This window comes from Camelina sativa, chromosome 5, assembly GCF_030686135.1.
Source record: "Camelina sativa cultivar CO46 ecotype springtype chromosome 5, ASM3068613v1".
NCBI lineage: Eukaryota > Viridiplantae > Streptophyta > Magnoliopsida > Brassicales > Brassicaceae > Camelina > Camelina sativa.
This window is the reverse complement of record NC_141884.1, coordinates 2474126-2488164: the sequence shown is the minus strand read 5'-3', so window position 1 is coordinate 2488164 and position 14039 is coordinate 2474126. Positions and strand designations below refer to the sequence as shown.

The 14039-nt window shown below is 38.5% G+C and overlaps 2 protein-coding genes and 4 pseudogenes across 3 annotated transcripts; 5 read left to right on the top strand and 1 right to left on the bottom strand.

Moving 5' to 3' along the window:
• The first annotated feature begins 19 nt into the window (after positions 1-19).
• LOC147943202 (uncharacterized) lies at positions 20-1125 on the top strand (annotated as a pseudogene).
• Positions 1126-2669: 1544 nt separating this feature from the next.
• On the top strand, positions 2670-3809 carry LOC104788801 (F-box/kelch-repeat protein At2g44700 pseudogene; annotated as a pseudogene).
• A 1018-nt stretch (positions 3810-4827) lies between these two features.
• Positions 4828-5922, top strand: LOC104788800 (F-box/kelch-repeat protein At2g44630 pseudogene; annotated as a pseudogene).
• Positions 5923-7283: 1361 nt separating this feature from the next.
• LOC147943201 (ribose-phosphate pyrophosphokinase 4-like) lies at positions 7284-9614 on the top strand. Its single transcript, XM_087451862.1, has 7 exons — positions 7284-7611; positions 7878-8193; positions 8276-8371; positions 8502-8570; positions 8668-8796; positions 9088-9187; positions 9289-9614. Exons 1-7 carry the CDS (start codon positions 7430-7432, stop codon positions 9417-9419), a joined length of 1023 nt encoding a protein of 340 aa, XP_087307988.1. The 5' UTR covers positions 7284-7429; the 3' UTR covers positions 9420-9614.
• Positions 9615-9694: 80 nt separating this feature from the next.
• On the top strand, positions 9695-14025 carry LOC147943200 (pentatricopeptide repeat-containing protein At2g42920, chloroplastic pseudogene; annotated as a pseudogene). The gene is made up of 4 exons (XR_015558173.1): positions 9695-11444; positions 11534-11600; positions 12076-12340; positions 12794-14025. The product of XR_015558173.1 is annotated as a pentatricopeptide repeat-containing protein At2g42920, chloroplastic pseudogene (transcript).
• Positions 12722-13724, bottom strand: LOC104793221 (AT-hook motif nuclear-localized protein 16). The gene has a single exon (XM_087451863.1). It carries the CDS (start codon positions 13722-13724, stop codon positions 12948-12950), a length of 777 nt encoding a protein of 258 aa, XP_087307989.1. The 3' UTR covers positions 12722-12947.
• Positions 14026-14039: the final 14 nt, after the last annotated feature.

Sequence of the window (14039 nt, the reverse complement as noted above, 5' to 3'; positions counted from 1 at the left end):
CTCTCTCTTATCTCTATGTAGACACCTGTCCATATTGTGTCAATGGCGGATCAGACTCTTCTTCAACCTTTCCTAGCCAAACCCACTACCAAAAGCTCAACATCGGAATCAGATTCAAGTATTCTTCTACGGATTGTCACTGTAATTCTCGTTGGAGCGATCTCCTTGTGGGCAAACCATGAGGCTTCAAAAGGTTTCTCCATAAGTATCATCAACGATGCTAAAGATTCTCCTTCCGGTAAAAGATTCGCCCTCTTCTTCGAATCTGATGACACCGCAGTACGGATTTTGCTTGATACGAGCTACTTTGTAGAGAGGTTTCTCTACGAGGGTGTTCCTCATCGTCTCCGGAAGCCTGTAAACCACGTGACTATCCGATTCTGTGGAAACAGCAGTGATGAAGTCGAGAAGTTTCTGGTAACTTCAGGTGCAAGTCATGGAGAGTATGTGATCAGATTAAGCTCATCTTTAATGGAAAGAAGTACGTTTACCAACGCTGTGGAAGCTGCATTGGAACGTTCTATGGTTAGGATATGGCTATGGGGAGACGAGTCGGGAGCTTCGCCGGAGCTTGTCGCCGGCATGGTGGAGTATTTGGCCGTGGAGGGACGAAAACGAAGTCATTTTGGTATGTTAGGTGGTGGGCATCGGAAGGATAAGGAGTCTAAGTCTGTGTCTGTGGTTAGCTTCTTGGATTACTGTGAACGACGTAGCGAAGGGTTCATCCGACGGCTGAACCATGGGATGAGACTTAGGTGGGATGATCGGACGGTGGATCTGGCTTCGAGTGGTGCGTGTGATTCACGTAACGATGTGTTGCGTGAGCTTAAGATGGACGATAGTGGGATTGATTATTGAGAGACGAACATGATTGGTTCTCGTATTGTCGTGATGCACACATGGTTCCACGTCATTATTTATGTGTATATAATTCAACTTGTTTAAAATTTTTTTGGAAAAATGATTTTTTCTTTCTTTCTCTCTCGAGTGAATATAAGTTTAAAAGTAATGAAGTTTATATATGTTTGGTCTTGTTGATTAATCATTATTGGAGCACAATAATGGTGAGTGGAAACTTTTGATTTTGTTAATATCAAATAGACCAAGTTCTTGTCCAACAAGAAAGTTGTAGGAGTAGGATTAGGGACATAGGGACCTATCTATATATATAGTAATATTTTTATGAGCTAGTAATTTGCAGTGTCAGTGTCAAAAGGTCACAGTCACACTAATCAAGGTTTAATTTTAATATTGCAAAGTAATCAAAGGTTTTGACCGCATCAAATACATTGGATTAGATTTCTTTATGTTAAGTTCAAATATCTTTCGGTTCAAAATTATAAAATTTCTCAAATTAGTCATCTTAAGGAAAATGAAGGCAGAATTACCTAGTCAAATGTTACTCTTTCCGAATGTATAACTAATGCATATTTGGGCTAATTGAGTTGGTTCATGCGGTTCAAGAAGTTTAAATAAAACAAAAAGTAATAAAAGTTTGAGACCATTGAGTTACAGAGTAGCAGGAATAGCTAGCTTTGAGAACATTCCTAAAGAGGTTGAGATTATAGTTCTTTTGCCACATTATATTTTCACTGAAATCAAAATTAGGTTGAAGATAATGAACCAATTTGTTATGTCTTGAATATATGTTAGAAAAATCTCACATCAACAAGTGTAAGAGATGTAATGTGGTCTATAAGATCAAATTTTCTTGATCTTGCAGATCTAAGAGACGACAAGCAGTTCCAAATGAATTATCAAGCTGCTTGCACAATCTCCACAGAACAAGTATGTTCTTTTAAAGATTGTTCTTCAATGAATATGCGATCAAGAACCATGTTAAGAATCAAAAACACAACTGGTAGCTAACTATGATGCTCAAAGTTACATTTTACAATTAGACCAAATATTTTGCAGCTCAATCTGCTAAAGTGTTGTGAATTGTGATGCTGATGATGATGATTTTCTAGAACGTCAAAGCAGTGTTTGATGCAGCAAAGAAAAAGTAATTTTACAACCTCCTACAAAGACTCAAGAGAAAGATTGGTTTATGCCATGTTCTTTGAATGGTTTACTCAAATCTCTAGCTTTGAGATATTTTAAATATTTTTTAGTTTACTTTTATTCTATGAACCACTCATGCAGATCAAAATTTGCAGATTAGTCGTATGTTTCACTATAGGAGTTTGATCTTGTAGTAGAGAGAGTTGTAGCAGAGTTTGATCTTTTAAGCTAAGTCTCATGCTCATCTATGTCTAAGCCAACATATATAAACCGGATTTAACCGACTAAATCTGTTAGGTAGAAGAAACCGAAATTTGGTTTTTGGCTTATACATAAGCGAAACCAAATTGAACTAAACCTCAATTCCTTTGAAAAGTTCACTCACTTCAACTCTCGATTTATGACGCAAGACCATGTTATCAAATAACAATCATATGCTTATGCTCTTTTGACTATACTGTATTTGGTATCTTTAAACCGGTTTTAACAGATTAAAACTGAATCGGAGAAAAATAAACCGGTTATGGTTATTTGGCTATATAAACAGAGAAACAAAGATTGAATAAAAAATCGCAATTCATGTGAAAGATTGAAAAGATTCTTCTTTATTCTCAAGTTTCCTTTTTTTTAATCTCTCTCTGGTCTTCTCTTTCAAACTAAACTCCATGACTACTACTAACGTCGCCGTTTCTAACCGCGACAAACGTCACAAACCACCGCAAGAAACCAACCAACCGCCAATGTCGTCGCCGTCATCGTTTACGTCACTGCCACGCGACCTCGTTTTGAACATCTTAGTCCGCCTACCAAAACGGTTATACCCAATCCTCTGTTGCGTCTCCAAGAACTTGCGTAGTCTTGTTCGCTCGGATGAGATTCAAGAGACTCGATCTTCCCACGGAAAAGATTCTCTTTATATCTGCGCCAAGGACGCAACTATAGATGAAGAAAATATTTTTACCGATACGTATCACTGGTTCAATCTCCGCAGGGTTGAGAAAAGTAACACTGAGAATGTCCTCGTCTCCGTTGATTTCTCTTTCCTTCCGGAGACTTGTCGTCGCTCTGCTTCCGTCGTCGCCTATGGTCCTGAGATGTTCTTCATTCCCGGAGTTAATCATTACTCATCAAGCTTTAGGATCTTTGACACCCAATCTGGAAATGTTCGTCAAGGACCTAGTTTGTTAGCGTATCGAATGCACAATTGCGTAGCACTAGTCGGGGGTAAGATCTATGTGATCGGAGGATGCAGAGAAGACGATCTTATAGCGGAAAGCTTTGATCTAAAGAAGGAAGCTTGGGAACCAGCTCTGCGTCCCCATGAAGAAGAAAGTCGCATATGGACTTATGGGATAGGTGCTCCACTAGACAGAAAGGTTTGTGCTGTAAGCTTCGTCCAAGGCCTGACATGTTACGATACTAGAGATGGTTCTTGTGAGTCATCTGAGTTGCCTTTTGGAATGTGGTGGAGGTCAGGAGTTTGTGTTATTGACAATGTCCTCTTCGTTTACTTCACTCGTTTCGGTTTAATGTGGTATGACACTGAACTGAGGCTATGGAGAGTGGTTTATGATTTGGATCTTGACAAACCTCTAGGCTTTGTTGCAATGGATGAATACTATGGGAAGTTGGCGTTTCTATGGAGGAAACCAAGTCTTCTTTTTCCTGGAAGCATAGAGATTTGGTGTAGAATGATTGGCTTGGCTAGGAGTGAAGCAGGATTCAGTGGAGCTGCAGAACCCTCTCAACTTCTCAGGATTGTTCCTCCCACCTTTAGTTTTAACCACTGTCTGTCGGTTGGTTAAACTCGAGATCTCTTGTTGACAAAATATGTTTAGTACTCTCTTTGGTGTAGAAATAGAATGATTGTTTTGGTCTTTTGGATACAAGTGACGAGTGAAGTAAGGATTCATTTGACTGTATAGATGGCAGCATTGTCTTTCTCTTTACGTTGATGCTTGATTGTAAATGATGATATTTTCGTTACTCATTTGATTAAGTTTCAATACAGTTTGCATGTAGTCTCCAGGATTATGAATGTTCTGCTGCACTTAACAAGTTTTGTGTGATTGTATTTTTCACTCGTCAGTTACATAGGCGTTGCTGCTGTTTCTCTTGTCTCTGTCTACTAAACCGAATCTACAGAACAAGTTTACGTTTCATTAAAGATTCTTCTTCAATCTATGATGCGTTTCATTAACAGTCATATATGCTTTTTTATAATCTCATAGATTAATTGTTTCCTTAGGGTCAAGAACTAAGAAATTAGATAAGAGCAATAACATATTTATATTTATAAAGAGTGCAGGTAAAAAAGAATACGACAAGTAAACAAACCAACGAGTAAATGCTTTTTGAGTTACAAATATACACTAAGGCAAAATCTTTGTATCTCAAAGACTAAGTAAAAAAAAAAAGAGAAAAAGATTGGGTTAATACTGCCATGTATTTAGGCTGCTTACTCAAAAATCTAAATTTCTCACTGGCTTTGGTATCTTTAAACTATTTTTAGTGTGTTTCTTCTATGAAAGACTTTTTGGGATCAGATCTGCACATTTAGTATGATTAGTTACAGTATACAAGTTCTTACTGAAAACAGAGTTATTATAAGCAAAGTTGAATACCAAAAAAAACTATAAACCGGTTTTAACAGATTAAAACTGAATCGGAGAAAAATAAACCGGTTATTGTTTTTTTTTGGCTATATAAACGGAAACACAAATTGAAAGATTAACAAGATTCTCTTTTATGATCACTAGTCTTCTCAAGTTCTTTTTTTGTTTAATCATCTCTCTTTAGTCTTCTCTTTCAAACTAAAACTCCATGACTAACCTCGACGAAGAAGAACCACCGCCAAAAACCAACCAACCGCCGTCGTCTTCAATGTCGTCGCCGTCATCGTTTTCTTCACTGCCACGCGACCTCGTTTTGAACGTCTTAGCCTGCGTACCAAAACGGTTATACCCAATCCTCTGTTGCGTCTCCAAGAACTTGCGTAGTCTTGTTCGCTCGGCTGATATATACAAGACTCGATCGTCCCTCAGAAAAGATTCCGTTTATATCAGCTTTATATCTACTCAGACTTATCACTGGTTCAGTCTCCGCAGGATTGGGAAAGATACAACTGAAAATGTCTTCGCCTCCGTCGATTTCTCTTTCCTTCCTGAGCATTGTCGTTGCTCTTCTTCCGTCTTCGCCGTTGGTCCTGAGATTTTCTTTATTCCAGGAACTAGTAATCCCTCATCAAGCTTTAGGATCTTTAACACTCAATCCGGAAACGTTCGTGAAGGACCTAGTTTGCTAGTGAACCGAACGTACAATTGTGTAGGACTAGTCGGAGGTAAGATCTATATGATCGGAGGATGCAGAGGAGACAGTGTTTCAGCGGAAGTATTTGACTTAAAGACGCAAACTTGGGAAGAAGCGCTAATCCCTGAGAGACAAGAGCGTTTCACATGGATCACTCCGGCAAAGGTTTCAGTAGACAGGAAGGTTTGTGCTTTAAGCTTTCATCATGGCATGACTGCTTATGATCCTATAGATGGTTCTTGCGAGACGTTTGAGTTGCCTAATGACAATTGGGGGAAGACAGCAGTTTGTGTTATTGACAATGTCCTCTTTGTTTACTTCTTTCGTTTCGGTTTAATGTGGTTTGACTCTCAACTGATGCTATGGAGGGTAGTTAATGATTTGGATCTTGACACACCTCAAGGCGTTGCAATGGCTGAATACTATGGGAAGTTGGCGTTTCTGTGGGAGAGACCAAGTCTTCTTTTTCGTGGAAGCAAAGAGATTTGGTGTATAATGATTGGCTTGGCTAGGAGTGAAGAAGGATTCAATGGAGCTGCAGAACCGTCTCAACTTCTCCGGATTGTTCCTCACAGCTATAGTCTTTACCACTGTCTGTCTCTTGGTTAAACTCGACATCTATTGTGGACGATAAGTGTGTAGTACTTTCTTTGGTATACAATATGATTGTTTTGGATAGGACTATAGGAGTGAAGATGTAAAGGTATCGTTTGACTGTAGAACCATCTCAACTTCTCGGTATTGTTCCTCGCGGCTATAGATTGCTGCATTGTCTTTCTCTTTCGGTTCAAACACAGTAGATATAATGTTGATACTTGATGGTGAATGATGATGTTTTCGTTAGTCATTTACAGTTTGTGTCTACAGAATTATGAATGTGCTCTGCTGCTTATCAAGGTTTGTGTGCTCTGCTGCTATAGAACATAAATCTCACTCAGTTACATAGGCGTTGCTGTTTTTACTTGTCCCTCTTTCTACTAAACCGATTCAAATGAAAACCGAAATTGTGTTTCTACCAAACCGAATAATACTCTGTTTTTTTTGGTTTCTACATTTTATTAACCAAAAAAAATTGAAAGCAAAAGATTATAAATTGAAGACTCTTTTTTTCCAATGTATGATTAAGAACAATGTCAAAGATGAAGCTCTTTTATTACCTCCAAGATTGTTTCTTTTGAGGGTTCAAGAACTAAAGAAAGACGTAACACTTATTAGACCAACTTAATATTATCAACCGATTTTAACCGATTAAAACTGAATCATAGAAGAAATAAACCGGTTTGTGGTTTTTGGCTATATAACCAAATTGAATAAAAATCTCAATTCCTCTGAAAGATTCATTCTCTAAAGTCTTCCCCTTCAAACTATAAGCTCGTCTCACCTCGCCGCTTCTAACGCTGACGAACCACCGTAGATGATGATCAATACAGTTTCTTTTCATGATTATTTGAAGGAAAAATATTCAATATTGGAAATAATGGCAACATAAATGAAATTTTAATGCCAGTAAAGTATAGTTTTCCATTTTTTTTTTTAAAAACATAAGCATCAAATAGATTTTGGGGTGCAGAAATAAAGTGTAATAAAAATCAAACTAAGCTTACTCTTTTTTGGATTAGATTTCTTTTTGTTGAGTCCAAATATCTTTCGGTTCAATTATAAAATTTCTCAAATTACTCATATATTAAGGAAAACTTAAAGGCAGAATTACCTAGTCAAATGTTACTCTTTCCTAATGTATGACTTGACTAATGCATATTTGGGCTAATTGCGTTGGTTCATGCCGCTTTCAAGAAGTTTACATACATAAAAAGTTATAAAAGTTTATATAAAAAGAAAGTAATAGAATGCAACATAAATGAAATTTTACAGTCAGTAAAGTATAGTTTTCCTTTTATTTGAAATAAATTTAAAAACAAAATCATCAAATAGTTTTTTGGGGTGCAGAAATAAAGTGTAAAAGGCATCAAATATTGTCAGCGGAAAATAAATTAAAAACGTGGGCTTTTGAGAAAAAGCAAAAAAAAAAAAAAAAAAAAACACTTTAAACCCTTTTTTTTTTTGGTGTATCCGATTCCGTAGCAAACACATCCGAACTCTTGCACGGCGCTCAGTAATGTCTGAAGAGAACGCAGCCAACAACAAGAGCATCATGGAGACCAAGATTTGTAAAGACGCCATCGTTTCTGAATTACAGAAGAAGAAAGTTCATCTCTTTTACTGCTTAGAGTGCGAAGAGCTTGCTCGCAATATCGCCTCTGAATCTGACCATATCACTCTTCAATCCATCAACTGGAGGTCATCTTTCTTCCCCCCCCTCCCTCATTTTCTCCGTTCTCTTCTTTGATATGTTTTGATGGGTTTATGTGACTTTGGATGGGTTTATGTGACTTTGGATGTATCTTTATTCTGAAATTTGGATTTAACTCTGCTCAAAATATTCCCTTTTTGTTGTTCTGCTCCAGATTCTGCGTTTTGCTTGTGTGGCTGTTTGATTTTTGTGGCTTATATGTATTGGATTGGATTGTGTTTGGTCATTTGTTATATATATATATGCTTTTCAGGAGTTTTGCTGATGGATTCCCCAATTTGTTTATCAACAACGCACATGATATCAGAGGACAGCACGTTGCCTTCCTTGCTTCATTCAGTTCTCCTGCTGTTATCTTTGAGCAGATCTCTGTCATTTACTTGCTCCCTCGCTTGTTTGTCGCTTCCTTCACTTTGGTGTTGCCTTTCTTCCCCACTGGCTCTTTTGAGAGAATGGAAGAGGAAGGAGATGTAGCAACTGCTTTTACCATGGCAAGGATTGTCTCTAACATCCCCATTTCACGTGGAGGTCCGACTAGTGTTGTCATCTATGACATCCACGCTCTGCAGGTTTTGTTTGGTTTATTTACTTCTGATATATCTCCAAGTTTAGTGGAATTCAAGTTCATCATTCTCTATTTATATGTTGCAGGAAAGGTTTTACTTTGCTGACCAGGTTCTTCCTTTGTTTGAGACTGGAATCCCGTTGTTGACTAAACGCCTTCAGCAGCTTCCCGAAACTGAGAAAGTTAGTTCATGAAATCTTTGTTAGTTTTATCCAGTTTATAAGAGGCAAAAACTGTTACTGATTGTGTCCCTGTGACTCTTTTTTGTGTTTATATTCTCCTTCAGCTAAAGTTGATTCCTTTGGTTTGCAGGTCATAGTTGCATTTCCAGATGATGGAGCCTGGAAGCGTTTCCACAAGCTGTTGGATCAGTACCCAACGGTGTGTAGCTATCTAAACTGATGTTTCATTAATCTTCATTTGAACATCTTTGTGACATTCACGATATCTAATGGATCTCAATGTTGAATCATAATAGGTTGTGTGCACAAAGGTTCGTGAAGGCGATAAGAGAATAGTCAGGCTGAAGGAAGGTAACCCCTCTGGTTGTCACGTTGTTATCGTTGATGATCTTGTGCAGTCTGGGGGTACACTTATCGAATGCCAGGTATTGGATCCCTCATGAACAATCTCCCTGCATTTTGCATCTACCTATAGCAATCTTCAATGACTTCTTAATCTCAAGTGTTGAGTTAAAACTTAAAACTAAGGAGGTTTATGTCAAACTAAATTAAGTCTTTCATGCTAAATTGTGTTAAAATTCCAAGTTCAGACTAGTTTTTATCGAAAATCCTTGTTGTTTCTTAATTCTGCGATGATGTTGTATGCTTGTATGAGATATGTTGAGAGAATGACTATGTCACTCGTGTTAACTGTTTCACTTTTTTTTGTCACACAGAAAGTATTGGCAGCTCATGGAGCCGCGAAGGTGAGTGCGTATGTAACTCACGGTGTCTTCCCAAAGAGCTCGTGGGAGCGTTTCACCCACAAGAACAATGGTAAGTATATCTGTGTAAGAGTAACTGACTTTGTTCATTGTTCTTTACATTTTTGTTGTATCTTTAAAACTGAAGTCTTCATTATTGTTTCTTCGAATTAGGATTGGAAGAAGCGTTTGCTTACTTCTGGATCACAGATTCATGTCCACAGACGGTTAAGGCCATAAGAAACAAAGCTCCTTTCGAAGTCTTGAGCCTCGCAGGATCCATTGCTGATGCTCTGCAGATATGAAGCAACAGAGATAAAGCGTGGTTCTTTTGCTCGTTTTGGTGGTTTTGCCTTGAATTTGTACTCTTTAAGAGATGTGCTCCTATCCTAGATGATCAATTTATGAAATAATCATATCACTTTTGCTGAAATAACTAGAGACATTGTGTACTCTCTTCTTGTTGATTGAATCGTTTAAAAGTTCAGAAAATACAAAAACCCAAACACGTGTGGTTCTGTTGTTCAATATTCCCACACGTGTGTAAATCTCCCGCAAAAGGATAAGTTTTTGTTTTTTCCCATAAATGTCTCACCTTTAAACATGTCTCCGACGATGTTATGCAACTCCGGTGTGACAGTACCGGCGATTCCGTCACCGTCTTCTTATCTCCGATTGATAGACACACAATGCAGTACGATGAGAGAACTAAAGCAAGTTCACGCCAATCTCATCAAAACCGGTTTAATCTCAGATACTCTTGCGGCGAGCCGTGTCCTCGCCTTCTGCTGCGCGTCTCCGTCAGATATGAATTACGCTTATTTGGTATTCACAAGGATCAATCACAAGAACCCATTTGTGTGGAACACTATAATCCGTGGTTTCTCACGGAGCTCGTTTCCAGAGATGGCGATTTGGGTATTCATCGATATGTTGTGTTCTTCTCCGTATGTGAAGCCGCAGAGATTGACTTATCCTTCGGTGTTCAAAGCTTATGGTTTAATTGGGAAAGCTCGTGATGGGAGGCAGTTGCACGGGAGGGTTATTAAAGAGGGACTCGAAGACGACTCATTTATACGGAACACGATGTTGCAAATGTACGTGACTTGTGGGTATGTTGTTGAAGCTTGGAGAGTCTTTGAGGGGATGACTGGTTTTGATGTTGTTTCTTGGAATTCGATGATGATGGGCTTTGCTAAATGTGGATTGATTGATCATGCACAGAAACTGTTTGATGAAATGCCGCAGAGGAATGAAGTTTCTTGGAACTCTATGATTAGTGGGTTTGTGAGGAATGGTAAATTTAAGGATGCGTTGGAGATGTTTCTAGAGATGCAGGAGAGAGATGTGAAACCTGATGGGTTTACGATGGTGAGTCTGTTGAATGCTTGTGCATACCTTGGAGCAAACGAGCAAGGGAGGTGGATACATGAGTATATAGTTAGGAATAGATTTGAATTGAATGGTATAGTTATAACAGCACTCATTGATATGTACTGCAAGTGCGGGTGTATTGAGGAAGGTCTAAAGGTGTTTGAGTGTGCTCGTAAGAAGAAGCAATTATCGTGTTGGAATTCGATGATTCTTGGTCTAGCTAATAATGGATGCGAGGACAGGGCTATGGATTTGTTCTTGGAGTTAGAGCGTTTTGGCTTGGAACCAGATTCAGTCAGTTTCATTGGTGTTTTAACAGCTTGTGCTTACTCTGGGGAAGTGCATAAAGCTGGGGAATTTTTCAGATTAATGAGAGAAAAGTATATGATTGAGCCATCAATAAAACACTACACTTGCATGGTTAATGTGCTGGGTGGAGCGGGGTACCTTGATGAAGCAGAATCATTGATAAAGAAGATGCCGGTGGAAGAAGATGCTATTATATGGAGTTCTTTGCTTGCAGCTTGCAGGAAAAACGGTAATGTTGAGATGGCTAAACGCGCAGCAAAATCTTTGAAGAAGCTGGATCCAGGTGAAACTTGTGGCTATGTGCTCATGTCGAACGCTTATGCTTCTTATGGCTTGTTCGAAGAGGCAGTTGAGCAGAGGCTTTTGATGAAGGAAAGACAAATGGAGAAGGAAGTTGGCTGCAGTTCGATTGAAGTGGATTTTGAAGTTCATGAGTTTGTATCTTGTGGGAAAAGACATCCTAAATCTACAGAGATTTACAGCTTACTCGGTATTTTAAACTGGGATGTCTCTGCGATAAAATCAGGTTTGCTACTGCTCAGTTCGCTGAATTGTTTGATGCTACAACTAGGATCGGTTACACTTATCTAACAGAGAAATAAGCAATTTCATTGTTCTGGTCTTCTGGGGATGTAGCCAAAGATTAGGTAATATACCGATTTCTTATATTGTTAATTATACATAGTTCATATACAAAATATACGCTCTCTTAAAACCACACCTGATAATCTTACAGGTCATGCTATCTGAGCAGCAATATAAGCCACGTATGTGAATACACGAACCCATAAGAAGCTTCCTAGGTAAGCAATTAGCACCATTTTCACTAGCCCATTTTAGGTTCAAATCACTCTTGTAAAGTAGGCATATGGATTGTCCACGCACCAGAGTGAGTATGTTGGTATGATGCTTGTGTTCTGCTGTGCAGCAACTCTACTAGTCGCATCTGCTGTTTTTGCTACTGAATTAAGCGCTAAGAGGGTTATTAACATCTTGTCTTCATTTGCTGCGAAATTCTTGCTTTTTGGTGTAATAAGTTAATGGAGAAACTGGTAATGAAAATATTTTGATGATGTTGCTGGTCGTTGTCAATCTTGTACATTTGCATGTGTTTATATTATTGGTTGTAGACGTAGTAAGGCCTATGCATGTGTTGCACTAACAATGGAAATTTATGGCAAGAATGGTTCTGTGTCTTTATTTCTTATTAAAGCCATGTCATGTTTTGCAGTTCACACTGACCATGTATAGTGTCTATGTTGTGTGTGATCAATACAGGGAAATGTCCAAAAGTGAATCATTCAATAGAAAACCTGGTAGAGAATGTTGATTTGGATATGCACAAGTTATTGTTCCAAATCCAGAACAATCCAGAACTTGGTAGAGAATGTTGATTTGGATATGCACAATCTTGAGTTTATCATTCGGGTTTTCAATGCGATTATGGTTTATGTACTAAGTTTTCCGTGAGGTGGAAGGAGAAAAAATTCACATATTTTCCTCTTTACTGGCTAGATATAAGTACATGGAAGACAAGCTTCAGGTTCACCAAATATGTTATTCTACCTACAGAAGTATATATATTGGAAATAGGAAAATAGGCTATGATGTTCAAGGAAATAGACGTGCTAATGTTTTTTGCATTACTCATGAAACATGAGAAACCGCATTTATTTCGTAACTCCCAAGATATTTGAAACCCCAAGAGTTTGAATCTTGTTAGCAAAAGCCTCACAAATTCTCTAGAGATTTAGAGATTAGATAACATGTTGAAACTGGGATGAGCGTGGAGTAAAATAAGAAGTTGGTTGCAAGCTTAGTTTCCTAAATAATTGCTGGAACGGTACAACTGCAATTGCTATGTCTAGTTATTACTGGATTTGGGTCAAGGATAAAAATATTGTAATGTTTGCGCATTAAATTAGAGGATTCTGCTTAAGATTCTTAAACAATTACTTGTGTTTTTTTTTTCAGTTTCTTCTTTTTAATGTTGCAGGTACAAACTACAGAGGAAGATAAAGCTTCAGTTTTAACCAAACTTATGGTTCTCTCCACCTACAGAAACATCGATCTTTGATTCCAAGGTAAAGTAGATAATAAGACTAAGGCACTTTGATATTATGATGAAACGTGGAGATTAGAGAGCTGTATCAAGGTTTCGACATAGCACGCTGTGCAGGCCCCCAAGAGTAAATATCAGAACCGGAGTTTCCATTAGTGAGCAGATTTTGAGGCAGTCCATGAATGTCATCTAAAGGACGGGATCTCCCATTCTGGTAGTACTGCTGGTTTTGCATAGAAGCAGCTTCATCATCGTCCATAGGAAGACGATCAAAAACAGCATTCATGAAAGATGCAGCCATGATAACAACAGGACCAGACGCGATTAGCCCACCAACCACTCCTCCACCAACAACCTGTCCTTGAGGTCCGGCTAAGTAAATGGTCAGACCTGTTATTCCAAGTGGTGCTGGTGGAGGCAAGATTGATCCAAGCAATGAGAGGATTTCGTAACGTCCGTGTAATGTCACAATTGCTCCTGATGAAGCTGGTTGCCTTAATGTCACATTGGTGACACAACCATTGGCACTGAGTATGGAGAGACCTCTCTGTTTCCTTCTTGCGAAATCCGATAAAGTCTCACAGATGTCACAACCTGAGCTGATCTCGACGGCATTAGCTCTGAGGGAATTTGGACTGTCGTGAGTCACAATGATAGGTGGTTTGGGTTTGTTCTTGGAGCCAGCGGGTCTGCCACGTGGCCTCTTAGCCATCTCTCCTTCGATGGATGAAACCGGTTGCACCGCTTTGGGCAATGCTTTCAGGTTGCTGTTATTGGTATTGCCTCTCTCCGTTGCTTCATGGTTCCTCATTGGAACTGACTTGGATCCTACAGAGGTTGGAGTCAGAGCTGTGCCTCCAGCCATTGTTATGATTGTTATATTTTCAGCTGAAAGATTCAGAGATCTTTGTGAGGAGTTTGTGGGTATAAGTAAGGAGATTTTGGTGAATTATAATATGGTAGAGACACCAAAAGAATGATTGTGGAGAGTAGGAGATGGTTAAGTTGTCACCAAAATTGTGATTAATAGTTAACAAATTATTTTGCAAAAAAAAGAAGGGTTTCTGGCAGCCTACTTCTCAACAGATGATTATGTATTTGATTCATGATAATTGTCTTCTTTAACAGAGAGATTCATAATAATGTTTAATTCCTTTTTGGTACCATTTCTACATAAAAA

Coding starts and splice junctions, on each gene's coding strand:
- LOC147943201 (XM_087451862.1), top strand. CDS start 7,430: ATGTCTGAAGAGAACGCAGCCAACAACAAGAGCATCATGGAGACCAAG. Junction 7,612..7,877: donor CTTCAATCCATCAACTGGAG/GTCATCTTTCTT, acceptor TATGCTTTTCAG/GAGTTTTGCTGATGGATTCC. Junction 8,372..8,501: donor AGCTTCCCGAAACTGAGAAA/GTTAGTTCATGA, acceptor TTTGGTTTGCAG/GTCATAGTTGCATTTCCAGA.
- LOC104793221 (XM_087451863.1), bottom strand. CDS start 13,724: ATGGCTGGAGGCACAGCTCTGACTCCAACCTCTGTAGGATCCAAGTCA.